Source organism: Artemia sp. Qi Xiang Cuo, chromosome 11 (genome assembly GCF_049724085.1).
Source record: "Artemia sp. Qi Xiang Cuo chromosome 11, ASM4972408v1, whole genome shotgun sequence".
Taxonomy (NCBI): domain Eukaryota; kingdom Metazoa; phylum Arthropoda; class Branchiopoda; order Anostraca; family Artemiidae; genus Artemia; species Artemia sp. Qi Xiang Cuo.
Window position 1 is genome coordinate 68,494,371 of NC_142804.1, and position 20,183 is coordinate 68,514,553.

The window sequence follows — 20,183 nt, forward strand, 5'->3', positions numbered from 1 at the left end:
TTTGAGATGAGATTGATGAAAAAGCTGCCCCCTAATCGCCAACCAATTGTGTGTATGTACTTGACCTGGCCAAGTTAGTCATTGACTGTCAATGGGAGTTTCTATTCAAATATACAATGTCTTCTTTTTATTGGTAGTTCATCGGACTCTAGTTATTGTTCCAGGATTAGTTATTCATTGTTACGGAATAATTTCTTGATAATTACTCGTGTAATCAGAATAATTTATAAACGCCTATTAAATTAGTCTGTATATGTAAGTTTGCTTGTTAAATATTAACGAGTTTGTTATTTTAATTTTTGACTGCATTTTTTTTTTTTTCTCCGCTGAATTTTTCTGTTGTCTATACTGTTGGCATAATAATTTTTTAAAGATACTTTGTTTTCTTTTGCAAGAAGGAGGTAGGGTGATTTTACTACGAAAAGTGTCAGGTTCAAAACGGATAATCTTGTTTCAGTTACTAGTAAATGCAAACCTTTTTTGGCAGAAAGATAGCACAATCAAATATTTTCTATCTCTCCCAGCAAAAATACAGATGGTGGAAATACTTTGATTTGATTTTTGGAGTCAGATAATTAAATTGCACTAGAAACTCGTGAAAAAAAAACTGGAAACATTATTAAAACTGTATTTGAAGTATCAAATAAAAGACTAATTTTATATGAAGCTTATTAAAAACATGTAAAGGCAATAGCGTGGGCCGAAGTCTTGAATGAATTGTGTCATCAAAAAGCATGCTTCGCGGGGTTTTTGCTAGACACTTGTTCATAAAATGGCTCATAATTTGACATGTGATTCACATGATGGTTAGACAGCTAACCTAGTTGACAATCTATGTTGTCATAAATCGGAGATTGGCTAGATCAATACAGGACAAAAAGGCATACTAGAGTGCCGTTATTGATGCTAAAATTAAAGATCACCATCTAGTACTGTCCAGAATTAGCTGTCCAGTACTGTCCAGAGTTAGCTTAAGGTATGAGTTTCCTCTGAAACAGGCGATTGTTAGACAGACCTGAAGCTGTAAATTACACCAAAAGAAGATATCCACTTAATTAAATCCATTAATCTCAAATTTATATTCACCGAACCGAATAATGATATTACTACCACTACTAACAACTCCCCGCAGCACCAAGCCACCCGAGGCCAACATAGCTACACATGCTCGTCCTCCATCCCAATCTATTCAAAGCCTCCCTCTTTACACCTTTCCAGGAAGTTCCCATTTCCTTTAAATCTTTCTTTATGACATCCTCCCACCCCAGATGAGGACGACCTGCTTTCCGTTTAGCTCTAGATGGTTGGCCAAAAAGGACAATATTCGGCAATCTGTCAGCCTTCATCCGCAGAACGTACCCTAGTCATCTCAACCTTTCTTTCATTATAGCCCTAGAGAGCGGTATTGAACCACATTTTTTCGTATTTCTGAGCATATATATATCTAATCTAAAAAACGCTATATTCAACTAAAAAAATCAATTCGGTATATGGAAAAAACTGAATCTCAGCAATGGAGTAATAGGAAAATTTTCTTCTCTTATTAACTTAATAAAACCGTAGGAGAGCGCAAAAATAATATACCAAAGCTCTCATAAGGAACAAAAACCCTTAAAGCTGAAAGTTAGGAAGGGTAACTATCTTCTGGGCACTTAAGACGTTAATAGTCTCCAGGATCTGGATTGGAGTGGAACTTTCCTGGGACAGTTGGATAAGAAATCAGAGAGTATAGAACTTGACAATGTAAGATATGCATGGACTTATTTTTTTTGGATAGTTCGCGAAATAGCAAAATATGTGTTAGGGAGGGAAGTTTTAAAACCAACTAGAAATATTAGCGATGCTTTTAGCTTGGTGGACGAGATGGGGCTTGTATAAGAAATTTCTGAGTGATAAATCTTACGAGAACTTGCGGAAAGTAGAGACAGAATTTAAGGGTGTGTGTAATGGAGGCCTTGATAAAATTTCTTAGGATTAATTAAAAAGAACTTTTTCCACAAAATAAGTTTTTAAAAAAAAAGTTAAGAACTCCATTAAACCAAAAATGAACAAAAATAGAATCGAATAATCTACCAAACACACAACTACCACAAATCAGTATCAATAAGTAAATGAAACCCAAAACAAACAGAAATTAAAATAAATAACAGAGTCAAACTCCAAACGAGCAGAAACTAATATGAGTAGATTTCTAAAATCCTATGCTTTCTAAAAGCCAGAATATAATTTATACTTTACTGAAAAAAATTTAAATGAATTTACTTTTTAAAAAATATGCATTGTCAGCTTAATATACATATGCTGATATTCATTCCTTAAAATCTTATGTAATTTTTGATTTCTTAAAGTTATAAAAATGAAAACATTTAAAAGAACACTTTCAGTAAAATATAAACTATATTCTGGCATTTAGAAAGCATAGGGTTTAGAACCCTACTCAGATTAATTTCTGCTCGTTTTGAGTTTGATTTATTTTCATATCTCTTTGTTTTGGGTTTCATTTATTTATTGATACTGATTTATGGTAGTTGCATGCTTGGTAGATAATTTGATTCTATTTTTGGTTCAATGGAGTTCTTTACTTTTTTTTGGAAAAGACTATATTAGACTATTTTGAATAGAATAGCTATTTCAAAATTTCTATTAGATGCATTTCAGGAAAATACGGCGTTTGTGTGTGTGTGTGGGGGGGGGGGGGTAGCTGCCCGCCAATTGCTTTGACTCTTAAAAAGAGCACTAGAGCGTGTGATCCAATGAGCCCAATCCGAAGTTTATATGACCAATCTCTATAAAAAACCTTATATGCCCACAGGGCATAACTTACAGTTCTTGTCCTTAGGGCTGGGGGGATTTGTTATCCACAAAGACATAATTTCTAGACTTTTCAATACGTTGAACAAAATGGCTATCTCAAAATTTTTATTGGAAGTGTTTGGGGAAATGATTGGCGTAGGGGGAGGGACATTTGCCCTCTGATCACTTTCGACTAATAAGAAAGGCAGTAGTCCTCTCAATTTCCAATCGAATCAGCCCTCTTTGAAGCTTCTACGACAGCACTTCCTATAAAAACCCTATTTGCCCCAAGGGCATAACTTACGACCCTTGTCCTCAGGGCTATGGGGAGGGGTTGTCTTCCTCAAAGACATAATTTCCAGACCTTTTAACTAAGTTGAACAAAAAGTCCGTATCAATAAGTTGATCGTAAATGTTTGGGGAAATGATGGGCGTGGGGGGGAGGCGATTCTTCCCCCGATTACTTTTGTCTATTAAAAAGAGCAATGGCCCTTTCAATTTCCAATCGAATGAGCCCTTTTTGAAGTTTTTACGACAACACTTTCTATAAAAACCTTATATTACCCCAAGGCATAACTTACAACCTTAGCCCTGAGGGTTGTGGGGGAGGGGGGGTTCGTCATACTCAAAGACGTAATTTTTGGACCCTTCAATTACGTTCAACAAAATGACTATATAAAAATGTTGATCGGAAGTGTTTGGGGAAATAATGGGCGTGTGGTGGGTAATTGGCCCTCCGATCACTTTTGACAATTAATAAGGGCACTATACCTCTCAATTCCCAACTGAATGAGACCTTTTTGAATTATCTACGACAACGCTTTCTATAAAAAAATTTATATGCCCCCAGGGCTTAACTTAAAACATTTGACCTAGGGTCTGTGGGGGAGGGGGGTTGTCATCCTCAAAGATATAATTTCAAGACCTTTCAACTACGTTGAACAAAATGGCTATCTCAAAATTTTGATTGAATGTGTTCGGGGAAATGGTGGGCTTGAGAGGGGGGTTAGTTGCCCTCCAATCACTTGCGACTATTAAAAAGCGCATTAGCCCTTTCAATTTCCAATTGAATGAGCCCTTTTTGAAGTTTATACGACAACCTTTCCTATAAAAACCTCATATGCCCCCATGGTATAACTTACAACCCTTGTCCTGAGGGCTGTGGGGGGTGTCATCCTCAAAGACATAAGATCCAGAACCTTCAACTACGTTGAAAAAAATGACTATCTCAAAATTTTGATTGGATGTGTTTGGGGAAATGGTGGGCGTAGGAGGGGGGTTAGTTGCTCTCCAATCACTTTCTACTATTACCAATCTAATTTCCAATCGAATAAGCCCTTTTTAAAGTTTGTACGACAAACTTTTCTGTATAAACCTTATACCCCCAGGGTATAACTTACCACCCTTGTCTTGAGCGCTGTGGGGGGGGGTGTCATCCTCAAAGACATAAAATCCAAAACCTTCAACTACGTTGAAAAAATTGACCCTAGGGTATAACTTACAACCCTTGTCCTGAGGGCTGTGGGGGGTTGTCATCCAATCACTTTCGGCTGTTATAAAGGGCACAAGCCCTTCCAATTTCCAATTTAATGAGCCCTTTTCGAAGTTTATACCAAAAATCCTTCGATACGAAGTGCCCTTGTCAAAACCAAACCAAAAAAAAAAAAAAAAAAAAAAAAAATACATTGTGCCAACATTGTCCTATTAGGCAGCGCTATTGCGCTGCCTATGATTAGAAAAACTTAGCCAGACGACATGATTGTAAGATGTTGTATGTAGATGTTATATATATATATATATATATATATATATATATATATATATATATATATATATATATATATATATATATATATATATATATATATATATATATATATATATATATATATATATATATATATATATATATATATATATATATATATATATATATATATATATATATATATATATATATATATATATATATACCTAGTCCTGCCATAAATATTGATACAAGGTATTTAAATTAAAAAAAAAACTAAAATTCTGGTTGGATTTGAAATTTTTTTGCATCTTTTATTACTGATATAATGAACTACTAACTATAGAAAAATTATTCAAAATGGCCGTCATTTGCCTGTATACACCGACGAAGTCTGTTAGGCCATTCATTGATCGCTGTACGGACGCCATCTTCAGAGAAATTGTCCACAGCTTCTACCAGTGCCTGCTTCAATGAATCCAGATTATGGTGACGTTTTGTGCAGACCATGCCCACTAAAACTGACCACAGTTTGTAGTCAAGTGAATTAAGGTCGGGACTGGCTGACGGCCAATGGTCACTACTAGTAAATAGGGAACGTCCTATGACGGCGTCACTTCTTTACATTTTCTTGAAAAGGGCGTTAAAACGGCGGCGAGAAATTATCAGCAGGACATTTTAACATATGCAGTGGAGCCCCTAAATCAAACCATGTTTCAATATAGACCATGGATATTCCAACAGGATTCTGAACCTGCACATAAGGTCAAAACTACTCAACAGTAGTTTAAAAATCATGTACCCAAATTTATTAGCAGTGACCGTTGGCCGACAGCCAGCCCGGCAGGCGGCAGGCTTCTATATATGGATTCTCACTGTCGCTAGTTTTCATATATATATATATATATATATATATATATATATATATATATATATATATATATATATATATATATATATATATATATATATATATATATATATATATATATATATATATATATATATATATATATATATATATATATATATATATATATATATACACATATATATATATATATATATATATATATATATATATATATATATATATATATATATATATATATATATATATATATATAGTGTGTGTGTGTGTGTGAGTGTGAGTGTGTGTGAGAGTGAGTGAGTGTGTGAGTGAGTGTGAGTGTATATATATATATATATATATATATATATATATATATATATATATATATATATATATATATATATATATATATATATATATATATATATATATATATATATATATATATATATATATATATATATATATATATATATATATATATATATATATATATATATATATATATATATACCATGTCTGTGGCGGAAATAGATCCGGCATTGTGTCTTTAACCAGATAAGACAAGAAAAGAGTTGCAGTAAAATTGTGTTAATTTATATTCACAGAAACGCTTTCTAAGTTTTGTAATATATGCAATCAAATTGTTTGTTTTACTTGTTTATCGCCTTAATGTTCATGGATGTGAATTTTGTGGCCATTAAGTACACTAGTTTTTTTTTTAGATTTGATAAACAGCATCTTTCATGCAAATTTATGAAAGCATTAATTTTTTCGGTAAAAGTTAGTGGAAACAAGAATATTAAAGCAGGAACTAAAATTCCACAAAATCTGCTGACTTCTAGTATCCACCGTGGCTTGTGAATAAAAAAGAGTCCTCAATTCTTTTCCGGCAATAATGCTTTAAAGCATGTTAGGAATTATTTATATTTGTAGATGAATAGTAAATTTACATAATGCACTCTATATTCTGAACGATAACTCATTGTATAATGCCTGTATTGCCGGGGTTAGGTGTAAAAAATAAATACCAATATTTTATTTTTTGGTTTTCCCTGAATGACAATCGTTCTTAGTTTGTTTTTACGGGGAAAGGGGTTTGACCAGGCACTTACGTAGGGTAGGGGCCTTCCAGCCATGCCCACTTGCAGGTCTTGAGAATTTTATGGTTGTTCCTATAGTGCCTCAAATTTCCACATAATATGTCTGTTTTTCTCATTTTATTTTTTAACTATTTACCCTTCACCCGAAATACACTTCTGTGTATCTGCCGGGGTTTGGTTTCGAATTACCGACCTGTAAAATGAAGAGGATTAATAAGAATAAAAAAAGAACTTCAGGATAGTAAGCCGTTTATGCCTGGTACGATTAAGGGGGGGGCTTGGGCGGGGGTTAATTTTTTGAACAAATTACTACCTTTAAATTTAAGCTTCCCCTTTCTTCCTCCAAAATAAGTTTTCGTGTACCTAATTATTAACCTAATTATTAGCTAATTTTAGCGAAAGCTATGGGATCCTATATAATTTTATATTATTATTATTTAATAATAATAGTTTATTAGGTTAATATAGATAAACCTAATAAACTTGATAAACCTGCATGTGATGATTCATTAAACGAATCTACGATGCACAAGGTTGGCAACAGCTTTTCTAGAAGATGAATTGTATTCGAAGTAATTCTCTAAACCATCAATCTTTTGAAATTCCATTTTTCTTTCTAGAAAAATTCCATCTATCATAAATCCCGATTGGAACTTCGGTCAGCTTGGAATTGGGGGTTTGGACAATGAATTTAACGCCATTTTCAGGCGTGCTTTTGCATCGAGAGTCTTTCCACCAGAAGTGATCGAACAACTAGGTAAGTCCGTTGTGTAATATTGATGGGAATGAGCCCTTTTCGAAGTTTCTACGACAACTCCTTCGATACAAAGTGTCCAGGTCTAAAACAAACCAAAAAAAGAAAAAAAAATAATAATAATATATATATATATATATATATATATATATATATACAGCTGCGAAACAATTATTTGATCTTCCATATTATAACATAAAATTTGATAAAGCAAAAATGCTTGACATAATTGTGTCCGAGTGTTACAAAGTTTAAGAGATTTGATTGAGTTTATCAATAAAGAGATTAGTATAAATAGAGAAGCTAAAATCTCATTTACTTCTGAAAATGACAAAAATATAGACATTTCGGATAATCAGTCCGAAACAAGTTTGAACCGTATAAATAAGATCAAAATGAAATGACCTTTGGGAAAAGTCAACGTGCTTCGGCTAGATTAGCAAAAGGAAGGATACACTTAATATTTCACAGGTAATAGATCTAAAAGTTTCTTGACCTGTATTTAGTTAACCTGGGTCATACAAAAGATTTTTAAGTAAATAGCCTATTTCATTTCGAAAGATTCCAATATCAGAAGATGTTAAGATAGCCGACATCCTGCTTTGCCCTGCTTTGTACCTTTAAAATATTAATTGAAATAAAATATCGAAGTATATTTAGATTAAACAAAAAACATGTGTTTTCAACTGAAAATAAAGAGTAAAAAAACACGTATCTGTGATCTTTCTTCTGGCCAAAAGCCAAAATTGCACTTTTTAGCAGATGGAAACTTAAAACCTCTACAGTAAGATCCTTTTACACACTGATGAGTAGGGTTCTCAGATAAGGTGTAATTTTCAATGAGATTCCTTGACTTTTGGGGATATTTCTCCCCCTTTTTCGAAAATCAGGCAAGTTTTGCCAGACTCGTAGCTTTTGATGGGTACTTACTTACTTACTTACTTACGGCGGGAACCAGACGATGAACTGTCCTGCCCGGCACCAACGGATCTTGGGATGACTTCCGACGACCACTTGGACCTGTCGGCTGCAGCTTCTCCGGCAATTTTCAGCCAGTATTTGTCCCATCTCCGACTGTGTCTCCTGAATCCTCTCGACGGTTCCAGGTCCTCCTTGAATTTTGGCCACAGTTCTTTCTTTTGTCCTCCTGGTTTACGTCTCTAGTAGGGGGCTGGTTTGCAGACAAGGAAGTCCCGACATATCGTGCCTTCGGGACGGTGCAATGTGTGGCCAAGGAGCTTCAGGCGACGTCTTTTAATGATAAGCTATAGCTCTTCTGATTGACCAAAGCGACTCCTTGCTTCATTATTGGAAATCATGTCCCATCTCTTAATGTGGAGGATGTAACGAAGGCAGCGGTGGTCGAACATGTCTAAAGTTCTTGCATCTTCAGTCTTGATCAGTCATGTCTCGCAAGTATACAGTAGTACTGCTCGAACAGTTGCACCATAGATTCTGACTTTTGTTTTGGTTTAGATCTCCCGTCTGGTCCATAATGTTTTTTTCAGACTAGTAAACACTCCCCAGGCTTTTGCTATGCGGGCAGAGATATCCCTTTCAGCTCCGCCATCTGGTGTTATGATAGAGCCAAGATACTTGAATTCCTCAACGCTTTCTATTGGCTCCCCGTCGAGGGTAACTTGGCAAGGAGCAGGTTGGTTGAGAGCCAATACTTTAGTCTTTGCGCTGCTGATGGCCAGTCCGATGCGCTTTGAGACCTCATAGGTATCGTCGATCATGCCTTGTAAGCTGTCGGCGGTAGTTTCCAGCTCGCCAACGTCGTCTGCGAAGTCCAGATCTGTCAGGGGCTGGAGGAAACCAGCTATTTGTCTGAAGACTATTCCGCTGTGGTTTCTAATTGCATTAAACATGATCCAGTCTATCGCGTAGTTGAGTAATATAGGTGAAAGGGGGCATCCCTGCTTTACCCGGAACTCCACTGAAAACTTAGGGGTGTCGTTGCCAAAACCACGGACGCAAGTCTCAGTGTCCTTATACGCACTTCAGAGTATCTCAATGAGCTCCTGTGGCGCCCCGTCTTCAGCCATAATTCTCCATAGCTCCTCTCTGATGAGAGAGTCGAAGGCAGCTGCAAAATCAATAAAGGCGATGAGAAGGGGTAGATGAAACCTGCTGAACTGCTGAAAGATGAGGCGAATCGTCAATATCTGTTCTGGACAGCCTCTGCCTGGTCTGAAGCCTGCTTGTTCAGGACGGGCTAACTTGTCACGTGCGTCTTTGAATCGATTCAAAAGAATGACGCAGAAGATCTTCATGGCATCGTCGATCAGGGAGATACCTCTATAGTTTCTGCAAATGGCCTTATCTCCTTTTTTGTACAGCGGAATGAGGACTGATACTTTCCAGTCTTTTGGGAAGGTCTTCGTCGTCCACACCTGGACAAACAGGTCGGTTAGGTGGCATAGTAGAGTTGGTGAGGCCTTGAACATTTCAGAAGGGATCCCATCCTCTCCAGGAGTTTTATTCTTTTTCATACACTTCAGCGCTTTTGCATGTCCGCAATACTTGGCGAATCAAGGTTTACTGCGTAGGGCTCTCTAGCAGCACTCGAGAAGGCAGGTAAATCGCACGGGGGTTTGACAGGGTTCAGTAGCTCAGAAAAATGCTCTCGCCAGCGTTCCATGCGTCCTTCTTCTGTTCGGATGAGTTCTCCGGACTTATCTTTCAGTGTGTCAACCGTTACAAGAGCTTTTCCTGTCGCTTCTTTCAGGAGTTTTAACACTTTCCTGCTGTTGTGACGCCTGGACGCTTGTTACAACTCATTCGCCAGATCTGACCAGTACTGTTCTCTGTCCCGTTTAAGTGACTGTTTAACTGCTTTGCGGGCTACTTTTAAGGGTTCTTTTGCACCTTCCACGAGGGGTCGCTTATTCTCAACTAGTTCTATGGTGTGGTCAGAGATCCAGGCTCGCTGTTTTAATTTTGTTTGGCCAAGCACCTCCTCAGCTACGTCCTGTGTCGCAATTTTTATCTGCGCCCAATTTTCATCGACGAGTGAGAGACGATTCAAGGCATCGAACCGGTTGCTTAGCTTTAACTCGAAGTCGGCTTTGATTTCCGGGCATCTTAGTTTCGAAACATCGAAGCGCTTCCCTGCCTTCTGTCGCGTCTGGACTTTGACGGACTTTGCAAGTGACGGTGACGGACTTTGCAAGTGAGGAGATAGTGGTCGGATCCATTTAAAGATCCTGTGTCTGCTCCTCTGTATACCCGGGTATCTGTGCAGGAGCTCCTCCATCTTCTGCTGACTAAGATGTGGTCGATCTGGGCTGTTGTTACGCTGTCGTTCGAACGCCATGTAACGAGGTGGAGTCTGTTGTGCTCAAAGAGAGTGTTTGTGACGCATAGGTTGTTGTATCTGGCTAGCTGTAAGAGCCTTTCTCCATTGATGCATCTGTCACCAATGGTGTGGCGGCCAATAACTGCTGCTGTGTCGGGGTCTACTCTGCCAAGCCGGGCGTTCTAGTCTCCAGCTACAAAGAGTATGTCACGCCTTGGTGTCTTGTCGATGATTCTTTGTAGGTCATAATAAAATGCATCTTTGACCGCGTGACAACTGTCCGTTATCGGAGCGTACACGGAGATTTCGGTTATGTGGCTAATGTGGCCTCTCAGTCTGATCATGGCGATCCTTGGTGACACTGGCTCCCAAAAGGTGACGCATGGTGCACTAGGACCATCTATTAGGAATCTAATTCCTTACTGGCCGGAACCATCATTGGGACCTGAGTTGTAGAACTGGAAAGCGTCAGGTTCAGAAACGGTCAACTCTCCGGACAGATCATCATTAAGTCTCGTTTCTGACAGACAACAAACGTTGATTTCATACTTCTGCAGCTCCTTTGCAAGGAGCAGTTGCATAGATTCCAGCTTGCAGCTGCGAACATTCCACGCGCCAATATTCAAATGTTTTCTTGATCGTGCGGCTTGCATACTTGTCGGGCCTGGCACCACCCTGACCTGGTCCGCGTCGGCTACCGGGAACGCCGTAATAGTAATATCTCTCTGCATTTGATCTTCAATATCCATTGGTGTTTCATGGGAATTGACTTGACCAAAGACTCCCAAGACCCTTGGCGCCCGTTGCATTAGCCATTCTATTTGTCGGGCAAGGCTACTAATAGAATGTTACACCACTCCACCGCTGTGAGGTACAACTTAGGGCTCTCCTCCCGGCTCGCTAGGGACGGGGGCGTGAATCCTCGCTCCGAGGCCCCAACCATAGCTTGGGAGCACTCGTGCTTATCAGGCCCTGATTCCCACCTAGGAGGTCGGGAGGTTGGAGTGGCATTAAACTTAATGAATTTTATTTATTTGGAATCAGCATAAAAAGCCAATCCTTTTGATGTATCTACTGTTATCAAAATTCCGTTTGTTACAATTTTGGTTACTATTAGGCAAGTTCGTTACCACGAACTGTTTGATTTGAGTTTTTCTTTGCATTTATATTTCGATTTTGTACAGCCCTTGACTTTGTGACCCTTTTCTTATATCTAAGTTTTTTTTTTCGGTGATCAGAGGCTTCTGGATGTGAAGCCAAAATATCCGAATGTTTGGTGCAAAAAAACTTTTTTTTCACCGTTTCTTGGCTAAATTGAGAAGCAACACTCGTGTCCAACACACATTCGACCATTTTGTTACCAATACACTTCAATATAGCCAAAACTTTTAGGTGGCTCTAGCGGACTTTTCCAGAGGCAGGGGTAATTGGTACATTAAACGTATTTTAGTATTGAATAATTCCTAGAAAATATCCAGAATAAAAAGCAGGCGTAATGTTCAATTCCCCGCTAAAATTAAAATCCATTAGCGTTTCGCTATTCACAAAAAAAAATTAATATCAAGCAAAAGTTTTGGTGGCAAATGGAAAATTGTATAAAAGTATATAGTGAAGCCCAGAGGTGCACATCCAAAAACTGAAGCTGACCCAGTATACATGGAATATGTGACTTAACCGGCGAAGTTCAAAAAATAACCTACAATTATATTACAATTTTCAGTAAAACTGAAATCCCATCTACATAATTCTGCTAACAATTAATATTAAACCATAAATCATAAACTAAACCCCTAAGATTGGTCCAAAGGACCCTGCAGAATAAGTTGAAAAACGCAAGATTAAAAATCCACTTCACAGCAATCTAAATTCCAAATTTCTAAAAAGAATTTCAATTTCATAGCAAATATAAATTCCAATTCTGCCATTGCCATGTTGCCACCATTTCGAACATATGGCGGGTATATTTCGCCGGAAGTGGTTTCTTTGAATGTAAAAGAGACATTTCCGGCATTTTACAAGAATATTAGCATTTGCTATCTTGAATTCAGAGTATAATCCTGTTTTTCAAATATAGAAACAATTTCGCCAAATTTTCACTTTAGCTTACGTTTCAGACTAGAAGACAACAACGTTAGATTTAAAATCAAATATTCCAGTGGAATTGAATAGAAATGAAGCGGACTAATTTTTTTTCTTATAACAGACGCAGCATTTCTCCAGATATTCTTTGCGACTCTCTCTTTGTGGGAATTCTGATAAAAAGAGATTTTTCTTTGACGTAATTTCTGATCTCCGCAGATTAGAATTCAAAATAACAATATAAGTCCAAATTCTGCCATTGAACACGTACCAAAATTCACAATTGGAACAAACTTGAACTAACTTGAATTTACAATGTTATGGAGAGGTTGATGTTGGAAACATTTACAATTTTATGTTACCAATACTTCAAAACGGAGGCAACACCTCCTTCCTGCCCGCCCCATTTGAGTGGGGTATCAAGAAGTAATGGTATATAACATGGCAAAAAACTATACATTAATACAAGACTACAAAATTATATGTTTCTATTCTAAAGGGTTTTCCCTTTGCCACAAAAATTTCTTGTGCATTAAATTTATTTTAGCTTATTACAATAAATTAACAAAGTTATATTGAAAGCAAATGTTGGTATGGAGGGTTTGTTGGTGGGCTGTCATAACTTAAAGATTAGAGAAACGTTCCCAGTTAGTTGGAGGCCTTCGGCTCAGCTCCCACCTATGACAACTTCTGTTCAGAACCTGAACAATCCTTTGGTTGATAAAAATCCATCCATTTATTTTATTTCAGAATAAAACTGTCTTCTTGTCCCAGAACAAGCACGACATTTCAATTTTTTTTCAATCTTCAGTAAAGAAGTCAAATAAGGATCACTTTCAACCACAGAAATGAGACTTCTCACATTTTTGAAGCAACTATATAGTTCGTTAGATTTTCGAACCAAATCCCTTCTAAAAAATCACCTATAATATCTAATTTTCTAAATCATAAATATTTATCTGCTAAACCGGAGAAAAGGATTTATTAGATCGATAGTTGCAAAATGCTAGAAATCCCACGGAAAGAGCATTTCTTCGTTCTAATCCTCTTTCATAGTAAGGCTTTCATTTATTGTCTACTTTCTAGGGATCAACATACCTAAGTCCGTCCAGGACACACTTTCCAATTTTTCGATAATTACACTAGTCCCAAAGTTATAAGATTGTGTTAAATGCCAAACAGTGGAAAATACGATACAAACGCAAAAAATTACAGATGTGTAATGCTATTTTTCAGTTTGGCATGTTACGGATGAAACGCCAAATGGAACAGCCAATTGAAAACCATGTTTTTTGTTTTGTGTTGAAGAACTAGTGCTCTCGCATTTTCATTGGTTGACTACCTTTCTGCTATGTCCGTATAAGGCCAAATTGAAATACAACACATGAAAAGCACCCGAGTTAAACATTTTTGCCTCTCAATTACTCGGACTATCTGTCTTATTTTTTTTCTACAATGAGCCAAGTCTTGATGCCTACTGCAAAATATTTGATATTCAATTGAAAATCAACGGAATATCAAATATTGAAAATCAAATATTTTGCAGTAGGCATCAAGGCATGGCTAACTGTAGAAAAAAGACAAGACAGATAGTCCGAGTAATTGAGAGACAAAAATGTTTAAATGGCAATTGAATTGAAAATCAAATATTTTAAAGTAGGCATCAAGACATGGCTAATTGTAGAAAAAAGACAAGACAGATAGTCCGAGTAATTGAGAGGCAAAAATTTTTAAATGGCAATGTTTAAATGTTTACAGGCATACAAGGTCTACAAAAAATAACTTTCCTTCTTTTACCAGAATTCAAATAATAAATTCAAAAAGCATTTTTCGTGCTGAATTCAAGTACCACTTCACCTTATTCCCGTCCGACCAGAGTTTTGAGTCATATACATTTGTTTTTTTTATAATATTCTAAAAATTTCGTAACTAGCTCTATAATCCATATTTAGTACAAAAGTAGTATAATAATGCGAAGACCACTCTTCGGCTGCTATTTTAATGAATTCTAGAGTTGTAGGTGACATTTTAGTTTTTAGTTTTTTTGTAAATTTTTAAAATGTTTTCTTATTATTTTTATTTTATTGGTGCCACTGAGAGGAGAAAAGGTGGGATTAAAAAAAAAAAAAAAAAAAAAAAAAAAAAAAAAAAAAAAAAGTAACACACAATCATAACGTAAACATTCTAAATTACCTAGAACTTAGTCTTTTAGACTTAGGCTTAGTATCTGAAAACACTACGGCGGCTACAATAATTAAACATTCTTACGACATTTTTAAGTAGATTTCGCCATCATAATCACAGGACAGTACTAGTGTTTTCACTTTTTCTTCTCACAGAATTGTAAACACCACAACAGAATATTAAAGATCCTTACCGAACCGAAATTCTAAATAATATTTAGCTTTTGTAATAAATAATGAATATAATAAAATATTTGTAAAATCAATAAGTTGTGCGGTATATTAACAATTTAGCCTAAATAACAAACATAACATTAATAAATATATTCGGGACCGTATTCAGTATATATAACGTTCGACAAATAAAGAAACAAAGAAAAAAAATAAGAACCAAACGACGTTTTTTTTTCAGCCAAAAAAGGCAAAGAAGACATTTCGGCAAAATTTCCGCTTAGTCGTCCTCAGCCCTTAAGAAATAGATGAGGAAAACAAATTTTCTTTTATATCTCTTTTTCTTCCCTTTTTTGAACGCTCCAAAATATCTACTTTGTCGTGAAAATTACCCTCGTTTGGTTCTTTTTCTTTGTTCTTTGCCGAGCATACAAAAAATTGTGGCACAATTGATGAAACCTAAAATATAATAAATAATAAGAATTTGTTGCCTGCAGTCAGGCCTGAAATACCCGTAGTTTCTTTTGTTTAGATATAGGATAGGCCTACAATAACAAACTAGCCGCTTTTATTCTTCCTTTGGAAAACATGCTTAGGAAAGTTGAAAGTTTCAAATAAATGCAAAACTCTTAACTAATTTTACACAAGAAAAACTTTTCGAATTCGGAAAGGGTTTTATTCATCTAGTTTTCTATTTCCAAGTCAATCATAACAATTCATCATTCCTAATCACTACTTGAAAACCTCTCTACTAATCCTAGGATCAAACTACGTTTATCTTTATTTTATTTTTTTTATTAATAAAAACGGCGTAAGCCATAATATTTATAGATTAACAAAAACAAGGCTTACCTAAATATTATTGCTTACCTTAAAAAACCCTTTGTTTCATCCTGTCCCTTATCAAAAACATAAAAATAAAACTGAGGTTCAGCAATTATTTTTTTTTCTGTTTCCTGAAAAAAAAGCTTTTCGAGACATCCGAACTCGATGCGTAGCGATATATTACTACTGGTACAGCTAATACTACTTCTACTACTTGTTATATATACTACTACGACGTTGTGGATTGAACCGCAGCGTCACCTTTATATACCTATATGCATAGGCTTAATATATCTTATATTATCGGTTGTTATTCTTCAATTTTACTAAATTATCTAAAATAATGGTTCAATAAAAGCCTTGAATATTCCGTGGTTGTGCATACAATTTTGTGAAAAGAAGAAGCAGAAACACTGGTGTTATCCTACGACGAATACATCCAGCTCAAACTGCGTGTATACATCCGTACTTAGGCGGTTTTGTTACGCTGCATTTTCAATCGGCAGTTCAGGGATATAGTGGAAAAGTAATCGACCAATAAAACTGCAAGAACACTATTTTTTTCAGCACAGTACATAACAATAGGGCTTTCAATTGGCTATTTCATTTGACATTTAATATTGACACAAATAGAACAAATGGCAATTTTTTGCAGCTGAAAGAAAAATTTGCAACTGGAAATATAAAAAAAAACAACTGGAAGTCAACATTGTTTATAAAGGGAAAATATTGCAAACTCGATACAATCGATACAAAATTCATTCTTTATAAAAAAAAATGAATGTTACATTTAGATTCAGGATGCAATTCTGGGTATATATTTGTACATTAGGGGGGTGGGGTATATACACTGTTAATATCTAGGTTCTAAGAAATTCATTCAGAATTTCTAATGTACAATTCTATAGGTTCTATAGGATCATGAATTTCTAATATAATATAATATATAGGCTCTAAGAACTCATGAATTTCATGAGTTCAAAGAACTTCACGAATTTATTAGAAAAACTGGAAAAAAAGAAGAAAAGAAGTGAAGATAAAAGTTCTCCCGCTGCAAAATGTGTTAACTAGGATTATTCTGCATGGAATTTGCTCCAAGGGAAGCAAAGAAATCATAACACTTAGGCGTAAGTCTTGATCGATGATCACCTGTAATCAGACAGAAAAGAAGAAAATAGAGGTGAAACAAGATTTATCGGATAAGTAGTTCTCCAACAACTAGAATCGTTCGAATGATACACCTCGTATTTTCTATTGACAGGGACGGTTGATGTTCAATTAAATTTCATCAAAATCTCTATGGGTGGGCTGCAAAAAAAATAAAAAATCTGAGGGGGAAGGGAAGGTTAGAAAATTTAATTTGATTTATGATCTTCTATGTTCTAGTGTTTGTTGTTCGTAATGAGCTACGGATGTTTTCCTTAAAAATTGCGGTAGGAAATTCATTAAAAAAAAAGTAACAATTTTTATGAATAAGTAAGAGAAACAAAGTAAAACACAAAACAAAATCAAAGCGATAAAAATAAAAATGTTATTCCCAACAGTAAGTGTCAAAGGACATGGAATGAGTCGTGGAGGCAGTATTTTTGAAACTTTTCTTCATTATACATTTTTTTCTTCTGACAAGCTACCTTAAGGGAAAATGCCCAGGTCTGCGCTTCTGCAAGAACCCGTGTCCGATCCTATCAATTTGGATTTATGGCCTTTATACCCAATACTTTCAAATTTACTTTTGGAACAAGAACTCAGAAAGAAGAACCAGAGGGTTGTCTTGCCTCCTAGCACCATAAAAATATTTCGAGTATATATATATATATATATTAATTTTATGTTATAATATGGAAGATCAAATAATTGTTTCGCAGCTGTAGATTTGAAAGTTTTTGTCTTTTATTATACTTTAAGGAAAAATCTACTGCTGTTAGAATATATTTTCTAAATTTTGTTGTAGTCTGCCGACATAAAATTTGTATGTGCCGCTTTGTATGTGCTCAGTACTACATCTTTTCCAATATTTAGTAAAGATCCCGTAGTTCGAATTTAAAAGTAATTTTTATACTTTTTTTTTAATTCTTTATTTTAATTTTTGTGATTATGTAGGAACAAATGCTAAAGATATGTAATTGATTTTTTTTTATTACATTCATCTTCTTCTATTAATCTGTGTTTACTTAATTTTCTCCTTTGTTTGTTTATAGTTTGAGAGATCATCTTTCGGGATACTATTCCTAATTAAAATATCTTTAATGAGATGAGTTGATTATTCAAATATTTTTATGGGCCTAATTTTAATACCTATCAATTGAAAAAATAATTATTCCCCTTCTAGCTTGAACAGCATGATTTGACATAAAGAATAAGTAACGGTTATTTTTCGTGGGTTTACAATATATTTAAAAAACTAACCCCCTCCTCACACGTGATTTAGACGTTCCAAAAAGTCTTATACTTTTGATTTTCCCTAAATCCAAATAACAAATGTATCGTCTATTTATCTTCCCCAAAATTAAGGCTTTAAAAATTGTGTTTCTAATATAATCTATATACACCGTATAATTTAGTATACTATAATTTAATATAATTAATATAATTTAGAGTGGTCTAAAAGTATAATTTAATTGGATATAATTTAGATATGTTTCTATATAATCTGCATAAATCTCTGCTAAAACGGACTCGATGTTCCTTCTATTGGTAAGTCTGTGTATCGAGGGAAAAAGTTATTTCTAAACTTGAATTTGTTTGCGTAATTTATTTGTATAGTTTGTATAAAATTTAAAATGTGTTTATAAAAATATAAAATTTATTATGGCCTCTATCACCACTCTTGCGGCAGAATCCTCTATTACTCTTTTCTTTTATTAATCCTCTATTAGTCAGATATCCTCTATTATATTGTTCGAGTTCTTTTGACAAATTTGAAAAATGTCGTACATATATGTACATTGAACATATATCGAAACTGAATAACGCTGACTCACTGGACATTTCTATATTTTTTTAATTATTATTTTTTTAAGTTACAAATAAAATTCGGAATTAGGATATATTATTTATCGCATATTGCTCCGCAAACCTTTAGTTTTTTTTTCTAATCAATGTCATTTGCGGCATGATTTTGTTTTTAAAAATTATCAAAGGTAATATAGCGAGGAATTAGCTTTTTTAAAGACAGTAAAATTTAGACGAAACTAAATGAATATTCGGATCCATATCTACGAGCCGTCTTCAGCAAAACAAATCAATAAATATAAAAATTGAGCTTACGTTAAAATATGTTAAAATTAAAACTAAGAACAATAATGAAACAGTCCCAACATCTTCACTAAGTAATTTCAGGTATTTACATTATTTAAATTTTATTTTTAGGGTAACGACAGTGTTCGGATTTCCTTAAAATATCGGCAATCTGTCCCTTTTTTAGATAAATATTTAGCGCGCTGAAACCATTCCCATTTAATAAATATTGCTGAATATTGCTCGCAAAATATTACTGAAACCCTTCTCATTTTAATTTTTTTTGTGCTTTAAAGTCACGTGCAGCATGGTTTTCATTTTAGGGCAGCTTAGATGTCTCTTTAATCCAACCGTTTTGCTGTCCAGCTATCCTTAAAGTACCAGAGACGTGTACCTATGTTAGGTAGATATTTAGCGGGCTTGAAGTCCAAGCTAAACGGGCGAATAAAATATTGGTGAAACCATTCTCATTTTAAATTCTATTTTTTGTGCTTAAAAGTCACGTGAAGCATGGTCTTCATTTTGGGGCAGCTTAGGTGTCCCTTTTATCCAAATGTTCAGTTCTCTGGCTATCCTTAAAATACCGGCTATCTGTACCTAAGTTAGATAAATATTCAGTGGGATATAATCCCAAGGCAAATGGATGAATAAAACATTGCTTAAACAATTTTCATTTTGAATTATTTTTTTACTTAAAAGTCACGTGCAGCATGGTTTTCATTTTGGGGCAGCTTAAATGTCTCTTTAATCCAAACGTTCAGCTGTCCGGCTATCCCTAAAATACCGGCTATCTGTACCTATGTTAGATAGATATTTAGTGGGCTATAATCCCACGGCAAATGGGTGAACAAAATATTGTTGAAACAATTTTCATTTTCAATTCTTTTTTGTGCCTAAATTTAAATCAATATATTGTCTTGTGCAGCACGAGATTCCAGAAATTTCCATTTAAGAGCAGTGCACGTGTCTCTTTATTCTGGAAATTTAATAGTTGTACTGATGCAAGGAGGTCATTCAGAGAATAATAATTGGATTTTCTTCAGAAACTTCCCTGTGAAGCAGCTATTTGAGGCTATTGAAATGGAACATTCGAGTTTACTGAAAGTCAGTTTGGGAGAGTCACCGTGAAAGAGTAGA

At 35.1% G+C, this 20,183-nt stretch overlaps 1 protein-coding gene across 1 annotated transcript in view; it reads left to right on the forward strand.

Moving 5' to 3' along the window:
- The window catches only part of LOC148947275 (vesicle-fusing ATPase 1-like), a 324,795-nt gene that overhangs the window by 78,491 nt on the left and 226,121 nt on the right, over positions 1–20,183 (forward strand). Inside the window, exon 6 of the mRNA XM_089096977.1 lies at positions 7,117–7,253. Within this exon, the coding sequence (XP_088953103.1) occupies positions 7,117–7,253 (137 nt within the window). The remainder of the gene's footprint in view (positions 1–7,116; positions 7,254–20,183) is intronic.